At 52.4% G+C, this 27904-nt stretch overlaps 1 protein-coding gene across 3 annotated transcripts; it reads left to right on the top strand.

The window, feature by feature from the left end:
• Window positions 1–582: 582 nt before the first annotated feature.
• TMPRSS3 (transmembrane serine protease 3) lies at window positions 583–26087 on the top strand. 3 transcript variants are annotated; one of them, XM_012444992.2, is made up of 13 exons: window positions 583–693; window positions 1165–1309; window positions 7128–7238; window positions 8104–8220; window positions 8627–8750; window positions 12080–12205; window positions 13557–13600; window positions 14366–14531; window positions 15326–15495; window positions 17261–17356; window positions 20953–21095; window positions 21699–21851; window positions 25193–26087. In XM_012444992.2, the coding sequence occupies exons 2-13, from the start codon at window positions 1216–1218 to the stop codon at window positions 25208–25210; spliced, it is 1362 nt and encodes a 453-aa protein (XP_012300415.2). In that variant the 5' UTR covers window positions 583–693; window positions 1165–1215; the 3' UTR covers window positions 25211–26087. The 3 variants fall into 3 exon arrangements, with proteins under 3 accessions (XP_012300415.2, XP_012300405.2, XP_012300412.2); XM_012444982.2 differs by having other exon boundaries at window positions 20950–21095; XM_012444989.2 differs by lacking the exon at window positions 583–693 and adding an exon at window positions 713–742 and having other exon boundaries at window positions 20950–21095.
• The last annotated feature ends 1817 nt before the right edge of the window (window positions 26088–27904 follow it).

The following is a 27904-nucleotide window of genomic DNA, read 5'->3' as shown; positions in this document are numbered from 1 at the left end:
AGTAAACAGAGGTATCGGCAAGAATGAAAGCCAAAAAATGGCCCACCATGAACTTCTTGTTTTTCTAAGATATTCTTTTAAGCTATTCTTGCGATAGAAATGAAATAAACATTTTTGGCACAAAACTCTTGTTTAGATTTTACTACGACCGTGTGAAACACGGTTTGTTTCAAATGGCTTGCTGGTTTCCTTTGGAATTCCAAACGTTACCACGGGTAGCCCCAAAGGCAGTGAAAGCGGATGATCTGGATATCTGTGTTTCTGTGCCTGCTGGAGCCTCTGTGGATTTTAGCCCTTGGAGGAAGCAGGTTCCCAGAGGCCATGCCTGATCTCTGGGAGAGGGAACTGGAGTTTAGCTGGGAACTTTCTGCTATTTCCCTACTTCCTCCGCCCTCTCGGGGTTACAGGGAATGACTTGGAAAGGCCTCTGGTCTCTTTTGCCTTGCGATAGGTGGAATTCTTTCACAGGAAACACAGCCCCAAGGTTGTTTTGATGTAAGCCATTGGTCCAAAGCCACTCCCCACTTTGTTATGTGGGCGAAGGACTGGGCACCGGACGGCTTGAATACTTTCACTCTTAATTAGGTCATGCTCGTGTGAGCCAGGAAAGGGCTGAGTTTATGGGAAGCTACTAATACTGTGGCCAGCTATCCCTTCCCCGTGCCATCTACACTTCTGGGACTCGAGTGTTATGTGAGTATCGAAACTTCTTCTGCTTTTGCTAGGTGTACCACGCGTGCAGGTAAGCATTGCGTTTATGTGGGACAGGTGAAAACAGTCGCAAAAAGGCGACGGAAAGGGCTTTGAGAGTAATTTATCTTCCGAAGAATAACGATACGGTCGGTTACTTCTAAATGGTGAAAGGGAATCTCTCTAAAGGTATGCTACGCAATCAGTTTGAAGATTGGTTGGACAAACAACGGGAAAGTCATTGTCTTAGCGGAATTCAGTTCATACTTTCTTTGCTAACTCTAGAAGCTTTTCTGTTATCTGCCGTGGCTCAGACAAAATGTATTCTCACCAGACGGGTGTTTCTGATTAATCCATACTGAATGCGCTCTGTGTGGACTGTTGAATTTCAAAGATTTACCGTGCGACCGAGTTGCACCTGACGCTACAACTATAGATAGGCGAATGAATGTTTTCTGTTCTTCCTCTGCTAAGGAGGTGGAGGTGGAGGTGGAGCCGGATGTCGGAGGTCCTGAAATAGTCACCATGGGGGAAAACGATCCGCCTGCCGCCGAAGCCCCGTTCTCATTCCGATCGCTTTTTGGCCTTGATGATTTGAAAATAAGTCCTGTTGCACCAGGTAGGTAGACCCAGGTGGGGACCCTGTGATTTCTGCCCATACTCCCATGTAGATGACCAGTGTAGCTGAGTGTCCCTGTGGGGGAAATATCTCCGCAGCTGTTCTGACACCCACAGGCTGGACACCTGCGCTTCCCTAGACCTGCGGAATCTCGGGGAGGAGGGGCACTGGAGAGGGAATTGTTCGGTTAAGCCACTTGCTCACTCCCTGGAGACAGGTGTTTTCTTCTCTTGTTGGAGATTTTCAGAGATTGGGTTTCCACAATTGCCCCGTCAATCCTGAAGGAGGTCAGATCCCGGCCAGGAAATCTCTGAGCCCTCCAGGAAGTCCTGAGAAGCAGTGACCACCAGTCCTTCCAAAAACTTAGGATACACTGGATGTCACCAAAGATATGAGAGGCCTAGATTAAAATCCAGCAGCAGATGACAGAGTGGCTCCTAGCAGAGCAGGAAAAATGTTGTTTCGTAAATAAGTCACAAATGCTTGGCAAAACAATGGACTCTGTAGCAACCTATACAGCTAGGATCTTTTTGACGGGAGACGGTCAGGACTGGTCAGAGGGAGCTGTGGGCTTGCTGGTTGTGGAAGCTGGGGCTTGAATGCAGGCAGAACCCTGACCCGTTGGTGCTGGGGAGGAACCACAGAAGCTCTGCCTGAGGTTCCAGAAAGCGGGAGTGGGGGCCACCCTATTGATTCCTTTTAAACCACCTGGACACTTGGCTTGGAGGAGGTTTGGAAAGGATGGGAGGTGGGAGAAGAGGTTTCAAGTAACTGAAAAGACACACTATTTAAGAATATGGCTCAAAATTAGCATAAGTGTCAATGAAAGAAAAAAAATCTTGCAATCACCTGACTGCCCCAAAACTTCCCTGGTTTTTACGTCCGCATTCAGTCCCTTCCTGCTTTTGCCTGTAAATGTGGTTTCGTGCACGGTGCAGATATAGGCAGGTGGGTTTTTTCCATAAAAAGTTTTTATAAATCTTATGGAATCGCAATATTCCATCAAGTAGATATGCAGTTTACATAGCCATTTGGTCATCATTTGACCTGTAGTTGTTCCTAACATAATTTAAATAATATGAATATTGATAGAACTATAATATTCCTTTCTCTTATTTTTTGATGATTTTGCTGTGACTAATTCTTAGTAATGGGGAGGAACAAAAACTTTTCCTTATAAATAGACCAACATATTGTTCATTAGAACAATTCAGAAAATACAGTTCAGCAAAAAGATTTTTAAAAATCACCCACAATGCACCATTACTCAGAGATAATCCTGTTAGCGATCCATGATTGGGTTTCTTCACTTCTATCTGTAGATCTGTATTTCCTCTTGGGAGTAACGTGTACTATTTATAATATTTTGAAGCTTTTTAAAAAAATTAACAATATCATCTTTATCTTTCTATGGCATTAAATAATTAAATATTTTCTAGATATTGACAACTATGGCTGATGGGTGAAATCTGGCCCACCCCCTGCTTTTATAAATAAAGTTTTATTGGAACACAGACACACTCATTTGTTCACATACTGTGGCTGCTTTCATATTGTAACAGCAGAGTGGGGTTGTTGGGACAGATGGCATGGCCCATAAAGTCTAAAGTACCGTGTTTACTATCCGGTCCTTTACAGAAAAAGCTCGCCAACCCCTTTTCTATATCACCTTGTCCTCCTCTAGGTATTCTAGTATATGTGTACATCATTTCTGATTTCACCCGTTCTGTTTTGTGGGTCATTTGGTCTGTTTCCTGTGCATCAATATTGTAAGTGCCATGCTTCTAAGTGTCCTTGGGGGTCGATATTTGCGTATATCTATGGTGACATTTTAGGATAAATTCCTAGAAGTGGAACTGCTAGGTCAAAACTTTCATCTGTTTTTGAGCTTTCTGGTTTCTAAGTTTACATAGTTGGGAAGTTTACATAATTTAAACCCCTGTGGACTGCAGGTGGGGGTCCGTTTCCTTTCACTTCAGATGAATCATTGTGAAGTTGGTGTGTAGTTATGTCTAATTTACATTGTTTTCATTTCTCAAGAAGTCAAAAGCTTTTTTTTTTTTTTTTTCCTTGAGACGGAGTCTCGCTGTGTCGCAGGGCTGGAGTGCAGTGGCACAATCTCAGCTCACTGCAACCTTTGCCTCCCAGGTTCAAGTGATTCTCCTGCCTCAGCCTCCCAAGTAGCTGGGACTGCAGGCACCCACCACCACACCTGACTAATTTTGATATTTTTAGTAGAGATGGGGTTTCACCATATTGTCCAGGCTGGTCTTAAACTCCCGACCTCAAGTGATCCACCTGCCTTGGCTTCCCAAAGTAGCTGGGATTACAGGCATGCACCACTACACTCAGCTAATTTTTATAATTTTACTAGAGATGGAGTTTCCCTATGTTGGCGAGGCTGGTCAAGAAGTCTAATTCCACGCTTGTGTGCCATTTGCATTCCTTCTTTGGAGAAATACTGTACATTTCACTGTGTATTCCAGGTATGCCCTCAAGGACCAAGCAGAGAGGAGGCATGGGGCCCCTGCAGTGCCCAAAGGGCAGCCTGACAGAGGAGCAGGGCAAACAGAAATGGATACAAAATTTCTATTACATATCAATCTTTGATTTTATAATTTGGGGTTATTTTCTAAATCTAACTTAGACACAGAGCAGCTGGAATGAGAAGAGATCATTCCTGGGGTTCCTGCAGATTTCTAAGTGTAAGATGGAGGGTGGGCATCCTCATACAAAGAATTGTTAGTTTGCTGGGGATCGAGGTGTGAGGGTGGAGAGAGAATCTGTTCTGCCAGCTCAAGACCACAGATAGGTCGTCCTGAAAGGACTTGGTCTCAGATCCTGAGTTAAAGCAACTTCATTATCATGACGTCATTCGTTCACTCACCTAGTACATTTTTAAAAATGAATTTTTATTAGAACACAGCCATGTTCATTCACTTATGTATTGTCTTTGTGTGTGTGTGTGTGTGTGTGTGTGTGTGTGTGTGTGTGTGTTATGTTTTTGAGACCAAGTCTCGTTCTGTCGCCCAAGCTAGAAGTCTCACTCTGTTGCCCAGGCTGGAGTGTGGTGGCATGATCTCTGCTCACTGCAACCTCCACTTTCCAGGTTCAAGCAATTCTCCTGCCTAAGCCTCCTGAGTAGGTGGGACTACAGGTGTGTGCCACCACACCTAGCTAACTTTGTATTTTCAGTAGACATGGGGTTTCTCTATGTTGGTCAGGCTGGTCTTGAACTCTGAACCTCAGGTGATCTGCCCGCCTCTGCCTCCCAAAGTGATGGGATCACTGGCGTGAGCCACCACGCCCAGCCTGTCATCTAGCACATTTTTATCAAAGACTACTGTGTGCCCCCTGCTGTTCTAGGCATGGAGAATGCAGCCTCAACAAACTGCTGAGCTTGTCCAGGCCTAAAACACAGAGCTTGCCCCGTCTCTCGTCCTCCCTCCCTCTGAGTTCCTCACAGCCCCCGGGCCTGTGGTGTGCACCTCCTATGACCCTTCTCTTCCTCTGCCTCTCACTCACCCTCTCCTCTGCACACTCTTTTCTCCTCGCATTCCGTGTCTTTTCACCATTTTTGTCTTCAAATTCTCGTTTCTTAGGCAGCCTCTGCTGATGTTGATCATTTTATAATCACGCTCCTTATTGCCAGAGGGTGAAGTTGTGAGTCTCCGTGGACAGGCAGGAAAAGATCATCTTAGCTGTTCCATGAGAGAGCTCTTGGCTCAACACGTCCAAGACTAGGAGAAGAGAGGCGCGTGCTAATCTCGTCCTGGGCAATTGTGCGAACCTGGGCAGGCTTCCCTCCCCTTTCTGGATTCCAACCTTCCTAATTTTTAGCAAAGGTGACTTGGGCATAGATGTGTTTTCAGGATTGATAGAGTAATTTTTGTGAAATGGCCTGCTCTCCCCCGGAGGAAAGAGTGCTAGTGGGAATTCTCCTGCTACCCAGAGAGACATACTTCTGGGCAGGCATCTGGACACTGCTGACACATTGTTTCCACCAGATGTGCCTGGTTCTCAAGGCAAGAACTGTGAAGGGCCTGAGATTTCACCCAACCTGCAAGCTAAAATTTAGCTCGCCACAGTTTCATGGGTGCTTCAGAAGACGCAAGACTCCTGGGTCAGAGACAAGGGACTCTATTCCTCACAGTGCAGCAAGAGGCATGAGCGTCCTGTTTGCTGGGTGGTTGCCTTTGCGTTCCCAGTCCCACAGAGGCGTGTGGAGCAGCCTGCGTGTGCACTGCACGTGCAGGCAGCTTGCATTGCTGCTGCACACCCTAGAGTTAAGGTAACCCTAATCTTTATAATGGGCTGCAAGCAGGCCTGTGCACATTTTGCTCTGGAGGAAGACATTATATTTGTGAAACTGGACAGTAAACAAACCTGCCACTTGCTCTGGAGGGAGATGCTATTTCTATCTTCCAAGGATGTTTGCTCTACACACATCCTTGAAGAGATGATCTGGAACGGAAGCTGTCAGTGTCTCTGTGCACAACGAGTGTGGAGAACGGTGTATAAACACCCTGTCCTTGGCTGGACATGATGGCTCGCAACTGTCATCCCAGTACTTTGGAAGGCTGAGTGGGAAGAATCGCTTGAATCCAGGAGTTTGAGATCAGCCTGGGCAGTGTAGTGAGACCCCCATCTCTCTAAGAAAAAATTTAAACAAACAAACCAAAATTAACATCATGTCCTTGCATCCCCTCTGACAGATCCCAGCACTACCTCTGGACTGCAAGTCCCCCGTGCTGGCTTCATACCCTCCTCTGCAGGGGAACTGCCCCTCTGTATTAGTGTCCTAGGGCTGCTGAAACAAAGACCCCAAAACTGGGTGACTTAAAACAACAGGAATTTCTTGTCTCAGTTCTGGAGGTCGGAAGTCCGAATTGCAAGGTGTCGTCGAGGCCATGCTCCCTCTTAAACCCGTGGGGCACCCTGCCCTGCCTCTTTGTAGCTCCTGGTGGTTTCCCAATAATCCTTTGCATTTCTTGGTGTGTAGATGCATTGCTCCCATCTCCGCCTTCATCTCCATGAGGCTGACTTCTGCCTGTGTCTCCTCCCATCCTCTTCCCTCCACGCATGTTTGTCCCTGTGTCCTGATTTCCCCTTTTTGTTTTTTGGAGACAGAGTTTTGCTCTGTCACCCAGGCTGGAGTGCAGTGGTGCTGTCTCAGCTCACTGCAACCTTCGCTTCCTGAGTTCAAGCAATTCTCCTGCCTCAGCCTCCCAAGTAGCAGGGATTACAGGTGCCCGCCACCACACCCAGCTAATTTTTGTATTTTTAGTAGAGACAGGGTTTCACCATGTTGGCCAGGCTGCTCTTGAACTCTTGACTTCAGGTGATCCACCTGCCTCGGCCTCCCAAAGTGCTGGGATTACAGGTGTGAGCCACTGTGCCCGGCCGATTTCCCATTTTTTAAGGACAACAGTCGTGTTGGATTAGGGCCCACCCTAATGACCTCATTTTAACTAGATGACTCTGTAGACACTCTCCAGTTCATCTCCAAATATGATGCCATTCTGAGGTACTAAAAGGTAGGACCTCAACATGTCTTTCTGGGGGATGCTATTCAACCCATAGCACCATCCCCTCAGCCCCCACGGAAGACCGGGTCAAAGGTGGAGCAGGTAGGACTGAACTTCTAGAGAACGTGTCCCTTGGTGGGTGGCCCTTTCTCTAATTAAGGCACCTTTCGTTGCGCTGAGGCTTCTCTGCAAAGAGGGGAAGGGGAATGGATAGCTAGATTCGTAAGTTTCACGCCACTCCAGGGGAGGCTCTGTGGCTTTCTGCTCTTCCTCTTCTTCCTGGTTTTCAGATGCAGATGCTGTTGCTGCACAGATCCTGTCACTGCTGCCATTGAAGTTTTTTCCAATCATCATCATTGGGATCATCGCGCTGATATTAGCGCTGGCCATTGGTCTGGGCAGTGAGTACAATTCATTATTTAGTAGGCTCTCAAATACCTAGCCAAGTAGTTAAACTTTCATGAGCGCCCCCACTCATTCCGGCATTTTGCTGCTGCCCAGCCTTAATTACTGGAGGCAAACATCCTTTTCGTTTGCTGACTTGAAGTTGTATTTGCCTGCTTGGATGTAAAGCCAGTCTGGGGCACAGCAAGGGCTGCTGGCCGTGCTCATGACTTTGTCACCAAGGAACCTGCCCGGTTAGGAGTGGCCAAAGGCAGCTGATGAAATAGAATCCTGAAGGTGGGAAGGAGGTGCTGACCGGAGCAGCGGGGAGAAGACAAAGGTTCCCATTCACGCAAGGCAGGCGCACCGGCTGTTTTTATAATAAGGCACATGTGGCTTTTGAGAAAGTGGGTCATTTGGACCAAGGGGCTCTAATAGGGAACAATTTTTGTTTCAAACAACTGAATCACAGGTCAGTTGAAATTGCTACCTGCCCCACTGTGTGCCCCACAGCTCATTCGCTTTCCACCCAGGGTAAGAGAAACCAGGGAGATGGAGTTCTCAGTCAGGACTCCTTGCTCGGCAGGCTCAGCAGGTCGGCCCCCAGCCATGCAGTTGCTCTCTTGACCTTGAGCCCTCCAGAGTCTAAATTCACCTTGCACTGTGGTTTCTGGGCCAGGCCACTTAGTGAGACAAAGTGGGGCACAGCAGCCCCAACCTTGGAATTCAGAACCGAAACTGGGCAGCGGGAAACAGGGAGGCGATTTCAACACAGGTTTCATTATTCGCCGGCCAGCTCCGTACTGTGTGGCAGGTGGACAGTTTTCGTGCCGCACACTGAAAGAGCTGTTGGTTATTTCCTGACTTCCTCCCTTTTCCCAGTCCACTTCGACTGCTCGGGGAAGTACAGGTGCCGCTCATCCTTTAAGTGTATTGAGCTGACAGCTCGATGTGACGGAGTCTCAGATTGCAAAGACGGGGAGGACGAGTACCGCTGTGGTAAGGTCATGGCTCTTCCCGGGGAAGTAGAAGGAAGCAGCAGAGGCCAACCCTGACCCTTCCCGTCTGTGAAATGCGTCCAAGTCACTGCCATTTGTAGGTCATATCCTCAGTGGGGATTGAACTGGCATTTGCCCAAAGACATGTTGGACTGGGGGTCAGGGAGGGCCTTCCATGCACCACACAAGCAATGAGACCACCGAGAAGTCTCAGGGGGTCCAGAGTCACTGCTCTGTAATGGGGAGTCTTCTTACACTTAACGTGCTCCCTCTATGAGAAAGTCCAGGGACGAGGAGTGGGTCAGATTCAGCAGAGGAGGGGTTTGAGCTGGCTGTGGAGAAACCCCTGCCTGTGGTTCAGGGTTCTGCTGGCCACTAATGAGCCTTTCTCCCTGCGCATGGGCCAGTCCGGGTGAGCGGCCGGAATGCCGCGCTCCAGGTGTTCACAGCCGCTTCATGGAAGACCATGTGCTCCGATGACTGGAAGGGTCACTATGCAAATGTTGCCTGTGCCCAGCTGGGTTTCCCAAGGTAAGTTAAGGAGCATTTCCAACCCACGGGCAAAACACAGAGAGGATGACAACGAGGACAGACAGTGACCGTTTAGTTGGGCACTATGGGCGCTTTAACGCCCTCACATTCCATCCTCACAGCCACCTGGGGATGCCCAGTACCATCCTCACTTCACAGGCAAGCAAACCAAGGCCAGACAGGCTAAGTGACTTGCTGGAGGCACCTGGGAAATGGCATGTTTGGGGGTTCTCAGGGCCAGGCCAGGACCGGAGATGCAAACATGCAGTAAAAAGCTTCAGAGTCAAAGACAAGCGCTCCGGCTCCGCAGCCGGCAGCTCCTGGAGGAGCTTCCTGGACACTTTCCCGCTTGGTCCTGGTGGTCACAGCAGTGTCCATTCACGCTTCCCCAAGAACCCCACAGAACCAACTGTTCAAAGTCAGAAATGTGGTGAAGACACAGTAATTCAAAACGGTCGTTTGGCAACATGTAGAAAAAAGAACTATAACAGCTGACTGCACTTTTTAGTGTTTGGTGTTGCCTGTGTGACTTTTTGCATTGGGGTGATGCTGTTTTGGCCCAGGCCTGGGCCTCCTTCTCTCCCCTGGCCCCTTCTTTCTGACTTCCTGCAGCCGCTGTACCTCCACAGCTGCCCCCAGCATCTTCCTTACTCTCCTTTGCTCGCAGTTCTCCATGTGCAGAGCAGGCAGGCTGCATTCTGCTTTGCACTCAAGAAGATGGGGTATTAAAGCCACGCTGCCTGAGTCCTCCACAGAGACTCAACTTTCAAATTCTGTGCGTCATATTCTCGACTCTCTTTCTCCAAAGCCGGTGAAGCCAAATTACCCTCCAGTCTCTAGCCCTGAGGTCTGCCTCCTTCTCCCTCCACACCAACTGAGATTCAGAAATGAGCCATTCAAGTTCAATGAGAACAGCAAAAATCATCCATGCTAACGCCTTTAGGAATTAAGTATTGCTCCTCAGAGACAAGGAGGAAGAGGTACACACACACTGTACACACACACACACAGCACACACACACACAGCACACAGCTGAGAAGAGGTACACACACACTGCACACACACACACACTGCACACATACACTGCACACAGCTGAGAAGAGGTATGCACACACTGCACACACACACTGCACACACACACTGCACACACACATACTGCACACACACACTGCACACAGCTGAGAAGAGGTACACACACACTGCACACACACACTGCACACACACATACTGCACACACACACTGCACACAGCTGAGAAGAGGTACACACACACTGCACACACACACTGCACACACACATACTGCACACACACACTGCACACAGCTGAGAAGAGGTACACACACACTGCACACACACATACTGCACACACACACTGCACACAGCTGAGAAGAGGTACACACACACTGCACACACACACACACACACACACACACACACACACCCTGCACATACCTTAGAGCTTTCCCATTGGGTATTTTTCTTCCCTGCTGAGTCTCTTCCTCTGGTTCATTGGGTGGGGGGTTTGGAGGGGTCTCCTCTTCTCTTCTCTCTGCATTCCTTCTCTGTCCTGGAGGACCACCCCTCTCTCTGAGCAAACCCCAAGGCCTCTCTGCTCTGTCATGCAGAAGAACTCAACTCAATCCCTCTCCTTTCCCAACCAGCAGACCCAAGTCAGGGGCCCCAGCTGTCCCAGGGATCAGTTAGAGGACACCTCAGGGTGGTGCAGCCTTCCTGTCTGTCTTCCACCCCAGTCTGTTTGGTGAAATATTCTTTCTTCCACTTAACGTGCTCCCTCTGTGAGGAAGTCCAGGGAATGCCGTCTCCCCTTCTCACGCTGAACGTGCTCCCTCTGCGAGGAAGTCCAGGGAATGCAGTCTCCCAGTCTCTCACACAGCATTGCCTGCGTTCTTCTCTACAGGCTTGTGCTTTTGTTCCCTAGCCATTGCTTCAGCTTCTAAGATTTCCTTCTGCATTTTGTTCTGTTTATTTTTTTAAATTCTCTTTGAAAATCCTTCTTTAGTATTCTCTGCTCTACTAATCCTATGTCAGATATCTGTGATTCAGAAAGAAAGAAGGAAAGAAAGAAAAGGAAGGGAGGAAGGAAGGATGGACTGTCAAGCCAGATTGCTTGGGTTCACATCCCAGTGTAGACTCAGGCAAGTTCCACACACAGCTCCTGCCTCAGTTTCCTTCCTTAGAAAGTAGGGATGGTAATAGCACCTGCCTTGAGGGGCGTGGTACGTTCCGATGACCCCGTGAGCGTGGAAGAACTTGGTGCGTGACAGCACGCTGGGGGAGCATGGGGCTGCGGTTGCCATTGTTAGCACTTTGAGACTTGAACAGTTTATGGGGCTCCAATTGCAGCACTGGGGTCTTCTTGCCTGGCGCAAGCCCTGCCACTGGCACCGGGACCAGGCCATCCCAGCAACAATCCGCCCTTTCACGCCAGTGCCCATGGTATCAGTGCATTGAGCAATCATTGGAAGGGCTGCCCGCTGCCTTGATTACATTTTCCTCAAAACTCCAAGTTGACTGAACTTTGTATTTCACATGCACATCCCCAAAGCATTTACAGTAAGCTGGTGAATCCTGTGGGTAAGCTGGCGTGCTCACCATGAAAGCAAGCCTTCTGCACTGTGTTTTCACAAAGAAAGGGGAACATGGCTGTTTATTCGCCATTTTCCATCTTGTGACTCTCTAAACATTTGATTAAAAAAAAAAAAAGTTGCACCGCTTTCACCATTGTTCTCCAGAAGACCCGTGTCCTGGCACTTTAAACATGAGCTGGGCTCTGATGTTCACGGAATCATTCTTGTATGTGTTCATCTCTTTCCAGTGGGGACCCACGCTGGTCCTGGGCAGATGAGGGGCGTCTCTCCTGTTCCTCCATCTCATTGTTCTTGGGGACTTGGTGTCCCTGGTTGGTGGCCCCCGACAATACTGGGCTTAGTTCTGTGCTCAGCTCCACTCAGGACTTGTTTCAAGCCAAGCAAAGGGCATTTCACCTGAATGCGTAAAGGGTGTGACCCATTCAAGGACATCAGGAGGTGGTCATTCTTCCGTGTGGCTGCAACCCAGGGTGGGTGGATGGGGCCGCTGGGTGCAGGCCAGAAGCGAGGGTCATCCCAGAACACAGCAGGCCTGGAATGAATGCCTCGCCAGGGGGAGTGAGCTTCATTCTGTTGGAAAAAGGAAGCCTTTGATGGGTTTGTGGGGACAAAATGACATCCCCCATGTACAATCCCTGTAATGTTGTGACTCGCACACAGGTTGGATGCTTCAAAGGGTAAATTTAACACGTCGGGTCTGTGTTTCTGATGTGCTTGCAGCTATGTAAGTTCAGATAACCTCAGAGTGAGCTCGCTGGAGGAGCAGTTCCGGGAGGGGTTTGTGTCCATCAATCACCTCTTGCCAGATGACAAGGTGACTGCGTTACACCACTCGGTGTATGTGAGGTAGGTGGCCAGGCAATGCTGTTGTCTGTGTGGGCATCGAGACACCTGCTGGATTGGTGATGCTGTGCTCAGCTCCACAAGGACTTAAGAGGCATAGTGTGTTATCTCAGATGGCCGGTGGGAGTTGCTCACCCTGGTTAGACTGGTGGATACACCAGGCTGGGGGTGCGAGAACCTGGTCCCAACTGGACAAGTGTGGCCCAACAAAGAAAGGGAAGGAAATAGAGCAGAAGGGTAACATGCTGTGCGTGTGACCAAGGTAGGTTTAGCTTGTCACGTAACAGGCACTCTGGGTGTGTCTGGGGAATGAAAGCAGGCAAGCAAGAAGTGGGGCGGGGGGGAGGGGCAGGAAAAGAGGAAGGAAGGAAGGAAAAGAGGAAGGGCAAAAGAAAAAAACAACAGAAATGTATCCTCCTTCGTTTACCAAATACTTCGGCATTCATTATTTATTTTACATGTTTTCCCCAACAGCTCATGGGGAAGGTAAAACCAGGTGTCCTTAAAAAAACAGTCAGGTATCTGAAATTTACAGGGACCACCTTCCTTGCCCCAGGTTAGATGGTACGTAGCAGATACAGCCAAGCGTTCTGAATCCAATTCCATAGTCTCCTCCTGACATCTTGGCCCAAACTCCAAGATGTGCTTCCTGCTCTGGGAACAAGCTTGTTGGTCGGTCCATCGGGGATGGATAAGGACCAGGACTCACATGCGGTGGGAGGGACAGCTGATGTCTTGGGTGCCGAATCCTCAGTCTGGTGACACTAGCCTTCTCTTGCATGATGAGCTGAGGCTCAAAAGGCAGAGAACATTACAGAGATTTTGGGATCGCTTTCCCTTCGCTATGAGAAGAGCACACACCCTGGTCTCCACCTGTGTGTGGGGGTGGGGGTAGGAGTGTCAGTTCTGGGGCAGTCACACTGCTGCTCTGGGGAAGGAGTCCTCTGCCAGGTGTGTGAACCCAGGCTACAGGGAGTCCTGGAGGGCTTGCCACACTGTCCTTTGGGCACTCTTGTGTCCCCAGGGGCCAGGAGGTGGAGAACATTGGGCCGAATCACCATGCAATGACAGCGTGATAGAATAGATCTTACACATCCTTTATCACTAGCTATCTAAAGCTTAGAAGTACAGAACAGCCTATTACATATACAATACTTCACTGTTAGTCGAGTGTTTTAGAATGAATCATGTGACCTCATCCTCATTTTTTTTTAACATAGACTAAAATTGTAATCTATATTCAAGAGGGGGGAAATATAATTTATTTTTCTGTTACCCTAAGATTAAGTTTTTGAAAGTGTTCCTTTCACAGACCTGGGCATTGTTCATGGAGCCTACTTTTTCTCCACTTTAGGGAGGGCTGTGCCTCTGGCCACGTGGTTACCTTGCAGTGCACAGGTAAGAGTTCTAGAAAGATGGGGGCTCCAGGGGAAGCAAGCACATGCCGAGTCCCATCTCCCCGCCCTCAGAGTCCTCTCTCCCCATGCTGCTCTGTGTCCCTTCCTCCCAGGTGCCAGGCAGGAACCTGTGTACCCCTACCTGCCGGAGGAGGGGAGCAGTGTCATCCTCACCTGCCAGCCTCGCCCGTTAGGTGGGGGAAGCAGCCAGAGGGACTCATTAGCTGCAGACAGGACCAAGGTCCACGATGTCCCATCACTCTGTAGAGCCTTGAGTCCCTGACTCAGTACCACTTCCTCCTTACACGTGCACAGTGCCCACTCCAGGCCCGGGACAGTGCCCCTCGTTCCTGGCAGATGGGAGTGTTCACACAGCAGGGGTGGGGTCCAGAGCAGTCAGGGAGGTGTGTGCACCTGTGGCAGTGAGAGGGGGCTGCAGAAGGTTCCGGCCTGCTCCTGACATCCCAGGGTATTGTCATCACTGGGGGGACAGGAGGGGGGTGGCATTGCCAATGCCAGGCACTGACCAAGCAAGGCAGGTGATTCTCCCACCGCATCCCCCACAGCACCCACCATCCTCAGGTCTCCCCAGGAGCCTGACCACCTTCCCTGCTGAGCCCCATCTTACAGCACTTATCTTAGAACTGCTGTGAGCTTTGGGAGCGGGGCAGTGAGGGTGGGGAGACAGGAGCAGGTGCATGGTAGTGACACCATGTCCCCCAGAGATATCTTCAGGGTGGACCCACAAGCCCTGTTCCCCTCCTAGCCTGCGGTCATAGAAGGGGCTACAGTGCACGCATCGTGGGTGGAAATGTGTCCTCGCTCTCACAGTGGCCCTGGCAGGCCAGCCTTCAGTTCCAGGGTTACCACCTGTGCGGGGGCTCTGTCATCACGCCTCTGTGGATCGTCACCGCTGCACACTGTGTTTACGAGTGAGTGCTGCTGACCGTCTTCCCAGACCCCTGTTCATGCCTGGGTCATGTTGGGTGAGGTGGGCTGCTTTGGGTGGAGAGCAGGGGCTCCAGAGGGAAGGCAGAGAGTCCAACCCTCAAGTGACATCCAGCTGGAGAGGTGCCTCCAGCCTCACAGTGGCCCCATCGCTATTGGTGACTGGTGACCCTGAGCTTGTTATAAGGATTGTAGCCCTACAGAAAGGGCAGACAGAGGAGGGACAAAGCTCTTGTGCTGGAGGAACACTACAAAAATAAAAGGACCTAGACCTTCCCATAGCTAATCCAGAGGACCACGTTACGGCAGAGATAGGGTGAGATGGTAGTGCGGGAAGCTAGAGGGTATATGTTGGGGGCCAGGTTCTGGGTCTCTTTTTCTTAAAATCTCAGGAGCTTAGAGTGCAAGAAAGCTACGGAAAAGCCTTCCAAACACAGTGGTTGTCACGTTATTTTTACCCCCTGTTTTGTTGCTATTTGATGAAGAATGGGCCCGATAGACTCCTTGCAGTGAGCCAAGTTGAGCTCAGCCCTCAAATGCCAAGAAGACGTCAGAGGTGCTGAGAGTGAGGCCTGTCTGGGAAGCACAGCGGGTGTGGGTGTGTGTTCTGCAGGGCATGGCAGTGCAGTTGCGTGTAGAGCACAAAGAAGCAGGGCCACAGGACCACCTCTTGCCTGATAACCTCTGTCGCCGTCTTCTAGGTTTTCAGGACACCTGAGGTCGAGGAGTTCAGTGGTTGGGTTCTTCCCTCGCTTCCCTCGTGCTCTTCTCATTTCAGCCTGTACCTCCCCAAGTCATGGACCATCCAGGTGGGTCTAGTTGTCCTGCTGGACAGTCCAGCCCCATCCCACTTGGTGGAGAAGATTGTCTACCACAGCAAGTACAAGCCAAAAAGGCTGGGCCACGACATCGCCCTCATGAAGCTGGCTGGGCCGCTCACGTTCAACGGTACGTCTGGGTCTCCGCGTGGGGCTGCCGCTCTGCATTTGTTTCAGGAGGATTTGCAATTGCTCGTATATCGTTTATGATGGCTGCTTTACAATGCTGGTCAGATATTAATTAATCATTCCAACTCCGGATTCATGTTGGTGTTGGCATCAGTTGATTATCTTTTTTCATTGAAGTCGTGATGTTCCTAGTTCTTGGCATGACAGGTAATTTTCAGTTGTATCCTGGCTCTCCTGTTTGCAGACTTGTTGACTACCAACATTTTCAACGTTACCCTGTTTCAGTGTGGTTTGTAGATCCTGGAATACAGAACGAATGCACTGACGATGCCAGGTAGATTGGTGGGCTGCAGTTCCAATGATAACTTAATTTGAGAGCCTTCGTGGGCTGTGTGGTTTGTCTGGTGACACCTTCTCCCTGTTGGAGCCACCTGGAGGCAGGAAGAGCTTCTCAAGGCCAGACCACCTGGGACCTCTAGGTGGTGGAAGAGAGTCACCCAGCTGTCGTGACAAAGAGCACTTCCCTGTCCAGGTGCCCATTGTGGAGGGGTCACCTCAGCCAGTGCCACCCACCTGCCTGGTTTCTCCAGGTACAGGGGCCTCTCAGCTGAGAGGCAGAACCTCCCAGCCTGGCCAGCTGGTGTGGTGGTGTCCTGTCATCTCTCTACAGGCTGAAAGATGCCGGGCACCCTCGCCTCCCTGGAAGTACAGGAAAGTTCCCTCCCAACCAGCAGCTCCTAAAGACCCTATTTCTTGAAAAAGTCAGGCCCTGCCCTCTGGACATTACAGAAATGCCAGAAGAGCCACACCTGATAAAACTTTCAAACATCGGTAGATGCAAACAAAGAACTAGGAGCCTATTCCCAAATAAATCAAAGCCCTTTTCCTTCCCAAGAGAGCAGAATAAACAGGTGACTTCCCTCTCACTGGAGTGGAATCCCGGCCCAAGACCAGCTGCAGGCCCTACCTGGCAGAGTCAATACTGCACCCATCACATGGACACGTAATTCCTGGAAACAAACATTTCCAGAGAAGTGGGAGAAAGGCTGTGGGGTGCCAGTTTGCCAACTATTATTAGTGATATTTGGTTACAGAAAACGGGGTGCAAGTCCTTGTACTTTGACAGAAATTAAAGTGAGTTCTTGTGTTCCTTCTCTGCCTATTACTGTTCTGCAGAAAAGCTGAGGGAACCTCAGGGCGTGTTTGCACAAAAGCCTGGGATCCATGCAGGGCGCTCTGGCTTTGGGGGAGGCCCACAGGACCCAGCCTTACACACAGGCAAACCTGCCACCTCCAGACGTCTCAGGGACCATAGGAATATTCGTGGAGCCATGTTCTATGAGCAGTGCGCACACTGTGATCTAGACCAGGAGTGGGCCCACGAGGCCTGAGGGTCAGGTCTGACCCATCGTGTTTTGGCAAATAGACATTTCACTGGATGCAGCCACGCCTATGTGGGTACCTGGGCCTGTGTTCATGCCCCAGTGGCCGCTGTAGAGACCGCACGGCTCCCAAAGCCTAAAGCGTTGAGTATTCAGCTCTTTCCAGAAGAAATGTGCTGACCCTGATCTAGACCCCCGCCCCCTGCCACGGGGAGGGCTGGTTCACAGTTTTAAGTGCTCTGGGTATGGTGGATGGGGTGAGGGGCTTGACTTTCCCTTGGGAGATAGTCTGTGCTCCACAGAGGCATAAGCACTGATGAGATGAATTGCTTTCTCAGACTCCTGCCTCAATGGCGTTGAGAACTATTGTTTCCTTTTAAACAGAGATGATCCAGCCTGTGTGCCTGCCCAACTCTGAAGAGAACTTCCCCGATGGAAAAGTGTGCTGGACATCAGGATGGGGGGCCACAGAGGATGGAGGTCAGTGGGCTGGAGCCAAGATTCTGAGCCCAGGAGCCCAGGACCCAGTGGGCTGCGGAGGGGGCTCCTCCAACATTCCAGCGTGATGTTCCCATGGGCTTCCCAGATACGCTAGCCAGGGAGTGTGTGTCAGCTGCTCAGGACACACAGTCAGCCGAGGAGCTTCGGGTCAGGAGGCACAGTTCCATTGTTATGGGGACAATGTGACACCGCAGACCTTCTCAGGAGAGAGCTAGACCTTCTTAAACACAGCCGGTGCTTCTCTTCCCCTGCCCGGACCCCTGGCCTTCACTGGGAACATACAGAGCCCACCTAGGCAACCCTCCCAGGCTTCATTCAGAACTCAAAGATTCGTGTTTGTGAAGACCCGTTGCCTTGTGGGACTTTGGAAGATGTGTTCTTTCATCCTACAAGGAGCAAGTGGAGGAAGCAGCAGATGGGATTCCTGTAACAACAAGGGCGGTGGGGGGTGGTAGTAGCCATAGACCTTGTGAAGGAAGCCTGGGCTGCACGTCACGAGCCTAAGGTTTTCCATCGATCGCTTTCTTTGTTAGTAGGAAGAGGATTCATTTCCCGTAGCTGCTGTAACAAATTATCACAGTCTGGGTGGCTTAAAATTACGGAAATTGGCCAGGTGTGGTGGCTCACACCTGTCGTCCCAGCACTTTGGGAGGCCGAGTCCATGGGATGCCTTGAGGCCATTAGTTTGAGACCAGCCTGGGCAACATAGAGAGACGCTGTCTCCACAAAAAAATACAAAAATTAGCCAGCCATGGTGGCGCACACCTGTAATCCCAGCACTTTGGGAGGCCAAGGCAGGAGGATTGCTTGAGCCCAGGAGTTTGAGACTAGCCTGGGCAATGGCAAATCCCTGTCTCTACAAAAAATAAAAAAATTAGCCTGGGCTGGGTGCGGTGGCTCATGCCTATAATCCCAGCATTTTGGGAGACTGAGGCAGGTGGATCACTTGAGGTCAGGAGTTCAAGACCAGCCTGGCTAACATGGTGAAACCCTGTCTCCACTAAAAATATGAAATTTAACCAGGCATGGTGGCACACACCTGTAATCCCAGCTACTCAGGAGACTGAGGCTGGAGAATCACTTGAACCCAGGAGGCAGAGGTTGCAGTGAGCTGAGATCACAGCACTCCACTCCAGCCTTAGTGACGGAGTGAGATTCCATCTCAAAACAAACAAACATTAGCCTGGCATGGTGGTCCCAGCTACTTAGAAGGCTGGGGTGGGAGGATTGCTTGAGCCCAGGAATTCTAAGCTGCAGTGAGCCATGATCATGCCACCATACTACATCCTGGTGACAGAGTGAGACTTTGCCTTTAAAAAACAAAATCCATGGAGATTTATTGAGATTTATTGCCACACCCAATCGAGGTGTCTGCAGGGTGGCTTTCCTGGAGGTTCCGATGCGTTTCTTTGGGTTCTGGTGGCTGAAGCTGCCCTGGAGTTCCGGGGCTTGTAGACGGATCTCCAGTCCCAGTTTCCATCCTCTGCCCTGGAGTTCCGGGGCTTGTAGATGGATCTCCAGTCCCAGTTTCCATCCTCTGCGGCTTTGCCCCGTGTCTCTGTATCTTAGATTTCCCTCTCCCGTGTCTTATAAGGACACCAGTCGTTGGATTTTGGGTCTGCCCTAAACTCAGGGAGATCTCACCTTGAGATCCTTACCTCAATTACATCTGCAAAGACCCTATTCCAAATAAGTCTGAGCTCCATAGTGGCAGGAAGGCATATTTTGGAGGGGCCCACAGTTCAGCCCAACAGGAAGTTCAGGATTTTCCTCTCAACCCCGATTACTTGATCCCACCCCCTGCTGAAGGCACCAGGGGCTGACCCGGATGCTTCGGGTCTGTGGGGCCTGCATACCCCCTGCCCGCTGGCAGTGCTGCCCACCTGGTTGAGGGCACTCACAGCTCTCTAGTTTCCAACCCAGCCACGTGGCCCAGCTCTGTCCCAGTGTGGCTGGCAGGGCCCTTCCAGCTTCATCAGGACCAGTACCCCTCGTGTGCGGTGGGAGCTGGGAGACCAGGCTGTGCTCCCCTTCCCTCCTTATCCGGGACCTCTCATTCAGGACCACCCAGCCCGCCAGAGTCACGGGAGTCACACTGGGCTCTGAAGAGGGGGCTGAGCAAGAGCTTCATCCTCCCAGGAGATTCTCCATCCCTCTGCAGATTCGCTTTTCGCTGCCAATCTGCTCTGCCCAACACAAAAGGTCCAACCAGCCCCTCTCCTGACACTACAGCCCAGCCTGTGTTGGAGTCTTCTCCCACAGTGCGTTGAGCTGTTTCGCTGCATTCCGGGCACAAAGCTGAGTGTCTTGTGACACCGTGTGGTCCTAGAGCAGCCCCTCAGGGCCCGTCATTGTGACGTTTTGGTGTCTCCGTGGAATCTCTGTGGGGCGAGTGGGAATGAACGGGTTCTCCCCTCAGCCATGCAGGCAGACCCCGATGCGAGGACACAGGTGGAGGGGCGGGGCCCCTGTGGACTCACACTCACAGCACACGTGAGGTCCCAGTGCTGAGGAGAGCAGGCCCTCGTGCCACCTGCTGAGACCTCCTCGAGGAACGGAGGTCTGCCACATTGAGTCTAGAAAACGTCAAGATGCCTTGGTCACAAAGCAGCTAAGTTGGAGGGGTCCCTCCCTTTGGTGTCAGGGTGCCCTTTGGTGTTGGGGTGCGCTTCGGTGTTGGGGGTGAACCTGGCCCACTGGAGGTGTATTAAGTGTCCTGTGGCTCTTGCAACAAAAGACCCCAAATTTGTGGCTTAAAATGACACAAAGTTATCATCTCATAGTTAGGAAGGTCACAGGTGCAAACTCAGTCTCAGGGCGCCAGTGTCAAGTGTGGGCTGGGCTGGCTTCTCCTGGAGGCCCTGGGGAGCCTGTCCCCTGCCTTTCCAGGCGTCTGTGCTCCGCCCGCACTGCTTGGCTTGTGCTGTCCTTGGTCTTCCAGGTCAGCAGCGCCGCATCTTCAAATCTCTCTCTGACTCTGGTCCCTACTCTGTGGTCACAGCTCCTCCTCCGGCTCCTCCGAGGACCCCTGTGACTTCCTCGGGTCCACTTCCTTACTCAAGATCCTCTCCCCGCCCAAGGCCTATCCCTCACTGCACTTGCAATGTCCCATTTGCCCTGTACGGTGACACAGACACAGGTTCTGGGGATTGGGGTGAGGATGTCTTTGGGGGTCATTTGTCTGCCGAGCATCCCGGAGTTCACAAAGACGCCGAGTGTGCGACTTTCATGAGCCTCAGTTTCCCTCCCATAACTTGGGGTATTCCGATGGCTGATGGGGCTGGTGCCCTGGCAAGGTGCCCTGGCCACTGTCGACCCCCTCCTCCTCCACTGTGGACACTTAAGAAGAATCAGTGGCCCTGCCTTGAAGCAGCGTGGCCCTTGTGGCTGCGCATAGGTGGCAAGCTCTGGGCTTGGCGTGCTTAGAGACAGTGGGATCTCCGGGCCCACCTGCAGGGCCGTGTTGCATCTCATCAGGTGGTGCCCCCCTTGTCCTCGTTCCCTCATCCCCCGGTCCCAGCACGCACGAGCCAGGCTTCCTTCTCACACACATTCCCTTGCTTGCTTTGAAGCAGGTGACGCCTCCCCTGTCCTGAACCATGCGGCTGTCCCTTTGATTTCCAACAAGATCTGCAACCACAGGGACGTGTATGGTGGCATCATCTCCCCCTCCATGCTCTGTGCGGGCTACCTGAAGGGCGGCGTGGACAGCTGCCAGGTACGGGGCCACGGTGGTGGGCGAGGCCATGGTAGGGTGACCCAGCCCTTGGGACAGGCCGTTGCTAGCGTTTCCCTGTGACCGAGCAAAAAGTAAATTTACAGGGTGTGGAGAAGAAATTTGCTCAAGATATCACTCCTTTTCCTGGCCACCAGGCCTGTGTTTACCCAGTGATCCGGCTCTGCATGAGTGCCGGGTGGTAGGAGGGGTCTCACGCCGTTCCCCTCCAATTCTGACTTTGTGGGGGACTGCAGAGGAGGAAGGTGGCAGGGAACCAGCGAATCTGGCCCTCCGAAAGCCACAGTGGGTAGGACTTGATCACAGGTCACCTTAAGGCCCTGGCCAGGTGGACCCTCCCTCTCCAGCTGCCCTTGGCCTTCACAGGGTCAGGGTCTGCATTCTGGAAGGGACACACAGCTGGAGGCAGCACCCCGAAGGGGCTGAGGGACCCCCCTCTGGGGAATGCCATGTCTGGAAGGGCCGATGTGTTCCCTTCTGTAACCTGGGTCATCCATTGTGACATCATGAGGGTCCCACCCCCACAGCAAGCAGCCTGCAGGGCAGTGCCTGTCCCCTGACCTTTGTTTCTTTTCTGTCACCCAGGGGGACAGTGGGGGGCCCCTGGTATGTCAAGAGAGGAGGCTGTGGAAATTGGTGGGAACAACCAGCTTTGGCATTGGCTGCGCCGAGGTGAACAAGCCTGGGGTCTACACCCGCATCACCTCCTTCCTGGACTGGATCCACGAGCAGATGGAGGTGGGTGCAGTGCCCTCCCCAGCTCACCTCGTTTCTGGCATTTGACCTCTAGGGTCCGTTAAATGCAACCTGGTCTTGCTATAAAGAACCAGGGAGTGTCTGAGTAGTTGTCAATTCTGAAGCAGTGATTTGGTGGCTCCAGGGTGTCAGACTCATGGGCTGAAAACAGAGATCACAGCTAGTCCTGGGCAGCTGTGGCAGGTGCAGCCTGGCACGCAGAGGAGCTGGGGCCGGGAAGAAGGAGTCTCACCACAGGGAAAGGAGGAGGCGGCAAGGAGGAGCCCCTGCTGGGATGGGGATGGGTTGGGTGTGTCCCTGTGTGCCAGGAGCAGGGAGAGAGTGGGAGGGGGCGGGTGGTGGGGGATGAGTCAGCGCCGGAGAGGACCCCACCTGCCCACTGAGGAGCTGGAACCTCACTGGGAGCCAGGGATGAGAGGCAGCGTTCCCTGTCAGGAGGGGCTTGGGGAGCTCTGCATTGGCGGTGGTGTGGGGGTGTGGGGGTCTTGAGGGAGAGGGGTGGAAGGAAGTAGGAGGGGCCTGCAGGGGGGCACCCGGCAGCAAGGCTTGGCAGGACCCGGGCAGGGAGGGGGACCCTGAGACGGTGGAAGAGGAAGAAGGAGCCTCAGGGCCTCGCTGGGACCCTGGCGGCTGCCCGCTGGTGGGTGGGCACAGTGCCTTCCTCATGTGGCTGCTGGGCAAATGTGTGCTGGTTCATCTCAGATGAAGTCTCACCCAGTCCTTGGGACGGTTTGAAACACAGGAGGCCCTCACGGAACGCGGCCGATGGGATCCTGCGAAGTGCGGCTTTGGGAGAAGCAGAGCCCGCAGGCCCTCCAGCAGCGTCCTTGCTGGCAACGCAGTTTTGTTATAAAGTCAATGGGGAAAAAAATTGGTTTCATTATATGTCATTTTGCTTAAAGTTGTAGTTTCCAAGAACTATCAATGATGTCAAAATGAGTATGTTTTTTTCCCTAATTGAGGTGAAATTTATACAACCTACGATTCACCGTTTTGAAGTGCACAGCCCTGTAGCATTCAGCGCATTCCCAGGCCTGTGCCGCCACCACCTCTGCCGGTTCTCAGCATTCTCATCTCCCAAGACGCGTGGGCCCCTTGCAGCAGGCGGGCACTCCCCCTCCACTCTCCTCCCCAGCCTCTGGCACCCACCAGTCGGTTTTCTGTCTCTAAGGCTCAAAGACCTTTTAAAAAAGCGCCTTTAATTTGAAACAGTTGAGCAAGAGAGGACATCAAATGCTGAATGTGCCTCAGCCAGATTCCCATTTTGCTCTCATAATTTTGTGCTTTAAATGAGAAACTACAAACTGGTGCCCACAGCACACGGTGAGGCCTGGCACTGAGGCATGGCCTAGTCCAACCTCCAGCACTGCTGCCCTGCAGCCCTGAGCCGACCCCCAACCCTTGAAATGTGGTGCTCAGCTGGTGGAAAGTGCCTGCTCTGCTCCCCTTGCTGGGAGAGGCAGCTTGGCCCCGTACTGGGCACTGAGTGGCCTGCAATGCCCTTCGGTAGAAAGTTCAGCTCAGCCTGCCCACACGTAGAAAGGACCAGGATGGACAGCTGAATGGAGACCTCCTCACTGTTCAGGGTGCTGTGGGAGCCTGGGGTGCACATGGGCCGTGTGGGCGCAGAGTGCAGAGGGCAGGAAAGGAGAAGCCAGTCCTCTGCGCTGGGTCTGCAGTGCACGGAGGCACTCATGGGACTGAGCACTGAGCTGGTGACCCTAAAAGTCCCCCTTAAGACACTGAAGGCGCAAGGCAGCAAAGCCCACTCCCATGTCTTCAGCTGTCCTGGATGAGCTGGAGACAAAAGTTCAAGATCAGCCTGGGGAGCCGGCTCACAACGGTGCCAAGGCAGGGCTGCCTCAGCTCTCCCCTGTCAGCCCCACCCTGGGCGGCAGAGCCCGGGACCCTCCCTGCACTACAGGGGAGGCGACCTGCATGAGGGCCCCCACTAATAAGGGCAGAGCGAGAGTCACATCAGACCCCCATGTGGCTCCAGCGTGACTGCACTGCAGAATCAACAGATCTCAAACTTAGGGGTGCATAGGCCCCTTTGTTAACTGTGAAGATTGCAGGATGTTTCTCGGGAGTCTGATTGGGAGGTCTGGGGTGAAGATCCTGATAATTTTGTCGCACGGGGGCTTCAGGGCACAGAGAAACCTGGGAGGGGGTTGGAGGTAGATTCCCCTGTTGCGGCAAAGCTGGGGTGCAGGAGTTTGACTGTGACGCTGGCTGGCTCCCACCGTGCCTGGAGCCCCTGCTCCCTGCAGAACACCTTAGTCATCCGCTGCCTCCACACACCAGTGTCTGCGTGAGATGCCGCGGCCTCAGACATGCCCTTTCCCAAATCTCTCTTCAGACTTCCTAGGGCAGACCCAGAAGACGCTTCCTTTCTCGGGAGGGTTTCCAGTGGGCCCGCTGTGCATTTCAGTTGTTCCATTGTGAGGAATGTCAATGCGAGGGCCTTCCAAGGGCTCGCTGTCTTGCGGGGAAGTGTCCCATCTGCTAGTTGGTGGCATGCCCACTGCCTCATCTTCATGTTCTTTTCCTTCCTTCCTTCCTTCCTCCCTCCCTCCCTCCCTCCCTTCTTCCTTCCTTCCTTCCTTCCTTCCTTCCTTCCTTCCTTCCTTCCTTCCTTCCTTCCTTCTTTTTGAGACAGAGTCTTGCTCTGTTGCCAGGCTGGAGTGCAATGGCACTATCTCAGCTAACTGCAGCCTCCGCCTCCCGGATTCAGGCGATCCTCCTGCCTCAGTCTCCTGAGTAGCTGGAGCTACAGGTACACACCACCACACCTAACTAACTTGTATTTTTGGTAGAGACAGAGTTTCACCATGTTGGCCAGGATGGTCTTAATCTCTTGACCTCATGATCCACCGCACCCAGTCTCCCAAAGTGCTGGGGTTGCAGGCTTGAGCCACCTGCCTCAGCTTCCCAAAGTGCTGGGGTTGCAGGCGTGAGCCACGGGCCCAGCCTCATCTTCATTTTCATCCAGCACTTTCCTCTATCTGGTTGGGGCTTACAACGAAGTTGTTCTGACTCAAACCAGAACTTAGGAACACAATGCCAAGGTTTGGAAGGTTCCTGTGGAAGTGATGGTCTGTCACAGGCAGAGATGTATTGCTGGTGTATTGCTGGTCAGACCTTTACATCCCTGCCCAGGATCCGCTCAGAATGGCAGCCCCAGGAGGAGGCCAACCTTGTCTTCACCATGGAGAACAGCCCCACCATCCCTGTAGGGCAAAATGCAGGTGCCTGCTCTGTCACAATGTTGGACAGATGGCCAGAAGTGCTAAAAACAATAATACCTTTGTTTTCATTTTTAGAGGGACCTAAAAACCTGAAGAGGGACCCAAGTAGCCACCTGAGTTCCTGCGGTGATGAAGACAGCCTGGTCCTCCCCTGGACTCCCGTGTGGAACCTGGCACATGAGCAAACGCCCTCGGAGCTCTGCGTTCCGGCACCAGCAGCCGACCCGAAACAGGCGCCCTCTGTCTGATTCCAGCACAACCTTCCAGCCCCTTCCTTTTTGTTTTTCTGAGATGGAGTCTCGATCTGTCACCCAGGCTGGAGTGCAGTGGTGCAATCTCTGCTCACTGCTGCCTCCGCCTCCGGGTTCAAGCGATTCTCCTGCCTCAGCTTCCCAAGTAGATGCGACCACAGGTGTGCGCCAACACGCCCAGCTAATTTTTGTATTTTTAGTAGAGACAGGGTTTCACCATGTTGGCCAGGCTGGTCTCGAACTCCTGACCTCAAACGATCTGCCTGCCTCGCCTCCCACAGTGCTGGGATTACAGGTGTGAGCCACCGCGCCTAGCCTGGAGCTCCTTTCTGATCCTCACTAAGAACAAAAGCAGCAGCAGCTGGCACGTGTGGCCTTTCCTACCCGTCCATTTGGTTTTCTCTCTAGGGCTCTTGCAAAATTCCTGATGAGATAAGCAGTTAGGTGACTTCACGTGCAAAGCCTCCAACAGCCACTCACTAAAGATGCACCGGCCAGAACCGCAGCAGCGCGGTCACTGTAGCTGGGGCCGCCTGCGCGTTTTTACCCTAGGACCAGAACCAACCCACCCTTTCTACTTCCACGACTCATTTTCACACGTGGGGATCTTAATCTAGGAATGACTCATTTAAGGCACATTTTCATGATTTCTTTGTAGCATTTGGTGCTTGAAGTATTATTGTCCCTTGATTCCAAAGAACATCTGTTTTCTTCCCTCATTGTCTGGCGTGTCTGAGTGGATGCTGACTGGTCATGTGGATGGAAACCATAAACTGAATTCCAGGGGCTCCATTACTGTCGTCTGTCCTGCGCGCATTGTGGACGTGGCATTCTTCTGCTGGAATGGGTGCTCGGCAGGTTAGCATCAGCTCATGTCATACACAAAACTCAAAAGCAGAGCAAGACCAGGCATAGTAGTGGGAGTGAGCGGTGATCAGAGGATGTGGGACCTGGACAGAGGGTTTGAGCAGTGGTCGGAGGGAGTGAGTAGTGGCTGGATGGAGTGAGCCCTGGCTGGAGGGTGTGAGTGGTGGCTGGAGGGTGTGAGCGGTGGCTGGAGTGTGTGAGCGGTGGCTGGAGGCTGTGAGACCTGGACGGAGGGAGTTAGTGGTGGCCATAGTGTGTGAGCAGTGGCCAGAGGGAGTGAGTGGTGGCCAGAGGGAGTGAGTGGTGGCTGAAGGGGTGTGGGGTGTGGGCTGTGGCTAGAGGGAGTGAGCAGTGGCTAAAGGGGTGTGTGGGCTGTGGCCAGAGGGAGTGAGCAGTGGCTGGATGGAGTGAGCCCTGGCTGGAGGGTGTGAGTGGTGGCTGAAGGGTCTGAGCGGTGGCTGGAGTGTGTGAGCAGTGGCTGGAGGCTGTGAGACCTGGACGGAGGGAGTGAGTGGTGGCCATAGTGTGTGAGCAGTGGCTGGCGGGTGTGAGTGGTGGCTGGAGGGAGTGTACAGTGACTAGAGAGTGAGCGGTGACTAGATGGTATGAGAGGTGGCTGGATGGTGTGAGCAGTGGCCAGAGGGAGTGAGTGGTGGCCAGAGAGAGTGAGTGATGGCTGAAGGGGTGTGGGCTGTGGGCTGTGGCCAGAGGGAGTGAGCAGTGGCTGAAGGGGTGTGGGCTGTGGGCTGTGGCCAGAGGGAGTGAGCGGTGGCTGAAGGGGTGTGGGCTGTGGGCTGTGGCCAGAGGGAGTGAGCGGTGGCTGAAGGGGTGTGGGCTGTGGGCTGTGGCCAGAGGGAGTGAGTGGTGGCTGAAGGGGTGTGGGGTGTGGGCTGTGGCTAGAGGGAGTGAGCGGTGGCTAAAGGGGTGTGTGGGCTGTGGCCAGAGGGAGTGAGTGGTGACCGGGGGAATGAGTGGTGATCAGAGGATGTGGGACCTGGACAGAGGGTTTGAGCAGTGGCCAGAGGGTGTGGCCGGTGGTCAGAGTGAGTGGGTGCTTGCCAGAGGGTGTGATCAGTCGCCAGAAGGAGTTGGCGGTGGCTGGAGGCTGTGAGCGGTGTCCGGAGGGAGTGGACGCTGTCTGGAGGGTGTGTGTGGTGGTCCGAGGGAGTCAGCCTTGGCCACAGGAAGTGAGCCATGGCTGAAGGGTCTGAGCAGTGGCCAGAGGGTCACAGGAGTTGCTGAGATCTGCGGTTCCCTTCACATGTGCCGTGGCCACGTGCCAATCACTCTCTTCACCAGGAGCCTGGGATATATGTGCTCTATCCTTGTGGATTTACATGGATGCTTAGAAAAATGTGTATTCTGTTACTGTTGGGTGGAACGTCCTCTAAATATCAATGAAATGCTATTGGTTAGTCGGTTCAGATCTTCTAGATCCTTGCTGATTTTATGTCTAGTAGTTCTGTCTGTGTCCATTGCTATGAAGGAGTCTTGAAGTCTCTCATTCTAATTGTGGACGTATCTCTTCTTCCTTTCTGCTCTTTCCATTTTCTTATGTGTAATTTGAAGCTTTGCTGTTTGGTGAGGACTAATTCTTCTGAAAATTTCAAATGGAAAATAGTTTTTAGAACCATGTAATTGTCACAACGCATTTGAGAATACATACACC

The sequence above is a fragment of the Aotus nancymaae genome, unplaced genomic scaffold (assembly GCF_030222135.1).
Source record: "Aotus nancymaae isolate 86718 unplaced genomic scaffold, 86718_ANA_hifiasm-v0.15.2.pri h1tg000022l_1, whole genome shotgun sequence".
NCBI lineage: Eukaryota > Metazoa > Chordata > Mammalia > Primates > Aotidae > Aotus > Aotus nancymaae.
This window is presented reverse-complemented; position numbering and strand designations above follow the sequence as displayed.

Coding starts and splice junctions, on each gene's coding strand:
- TMPRSS3 (XM_012444982.2), top strand. CDS start 1,216: ATGGGGGAAAACGATCCGCCTGCCGCCGAAGCCCCGTTCTCATTCCGA. Junction 14,532..15,325: donor GCTGCACACTGTGTTTACGA/GTGAGTGCTGCT, acceptor TTCTCATTTCAG/CCTGTACCTCCCCAAGTCAT. Junction 17,357..20,949: donor GGGGGCCACAGAGGATGGAG/GTCAGTGGGCTG, acceptor CTTGCTTTGAAG/CAGGTGACGCCTCCCCTGTC.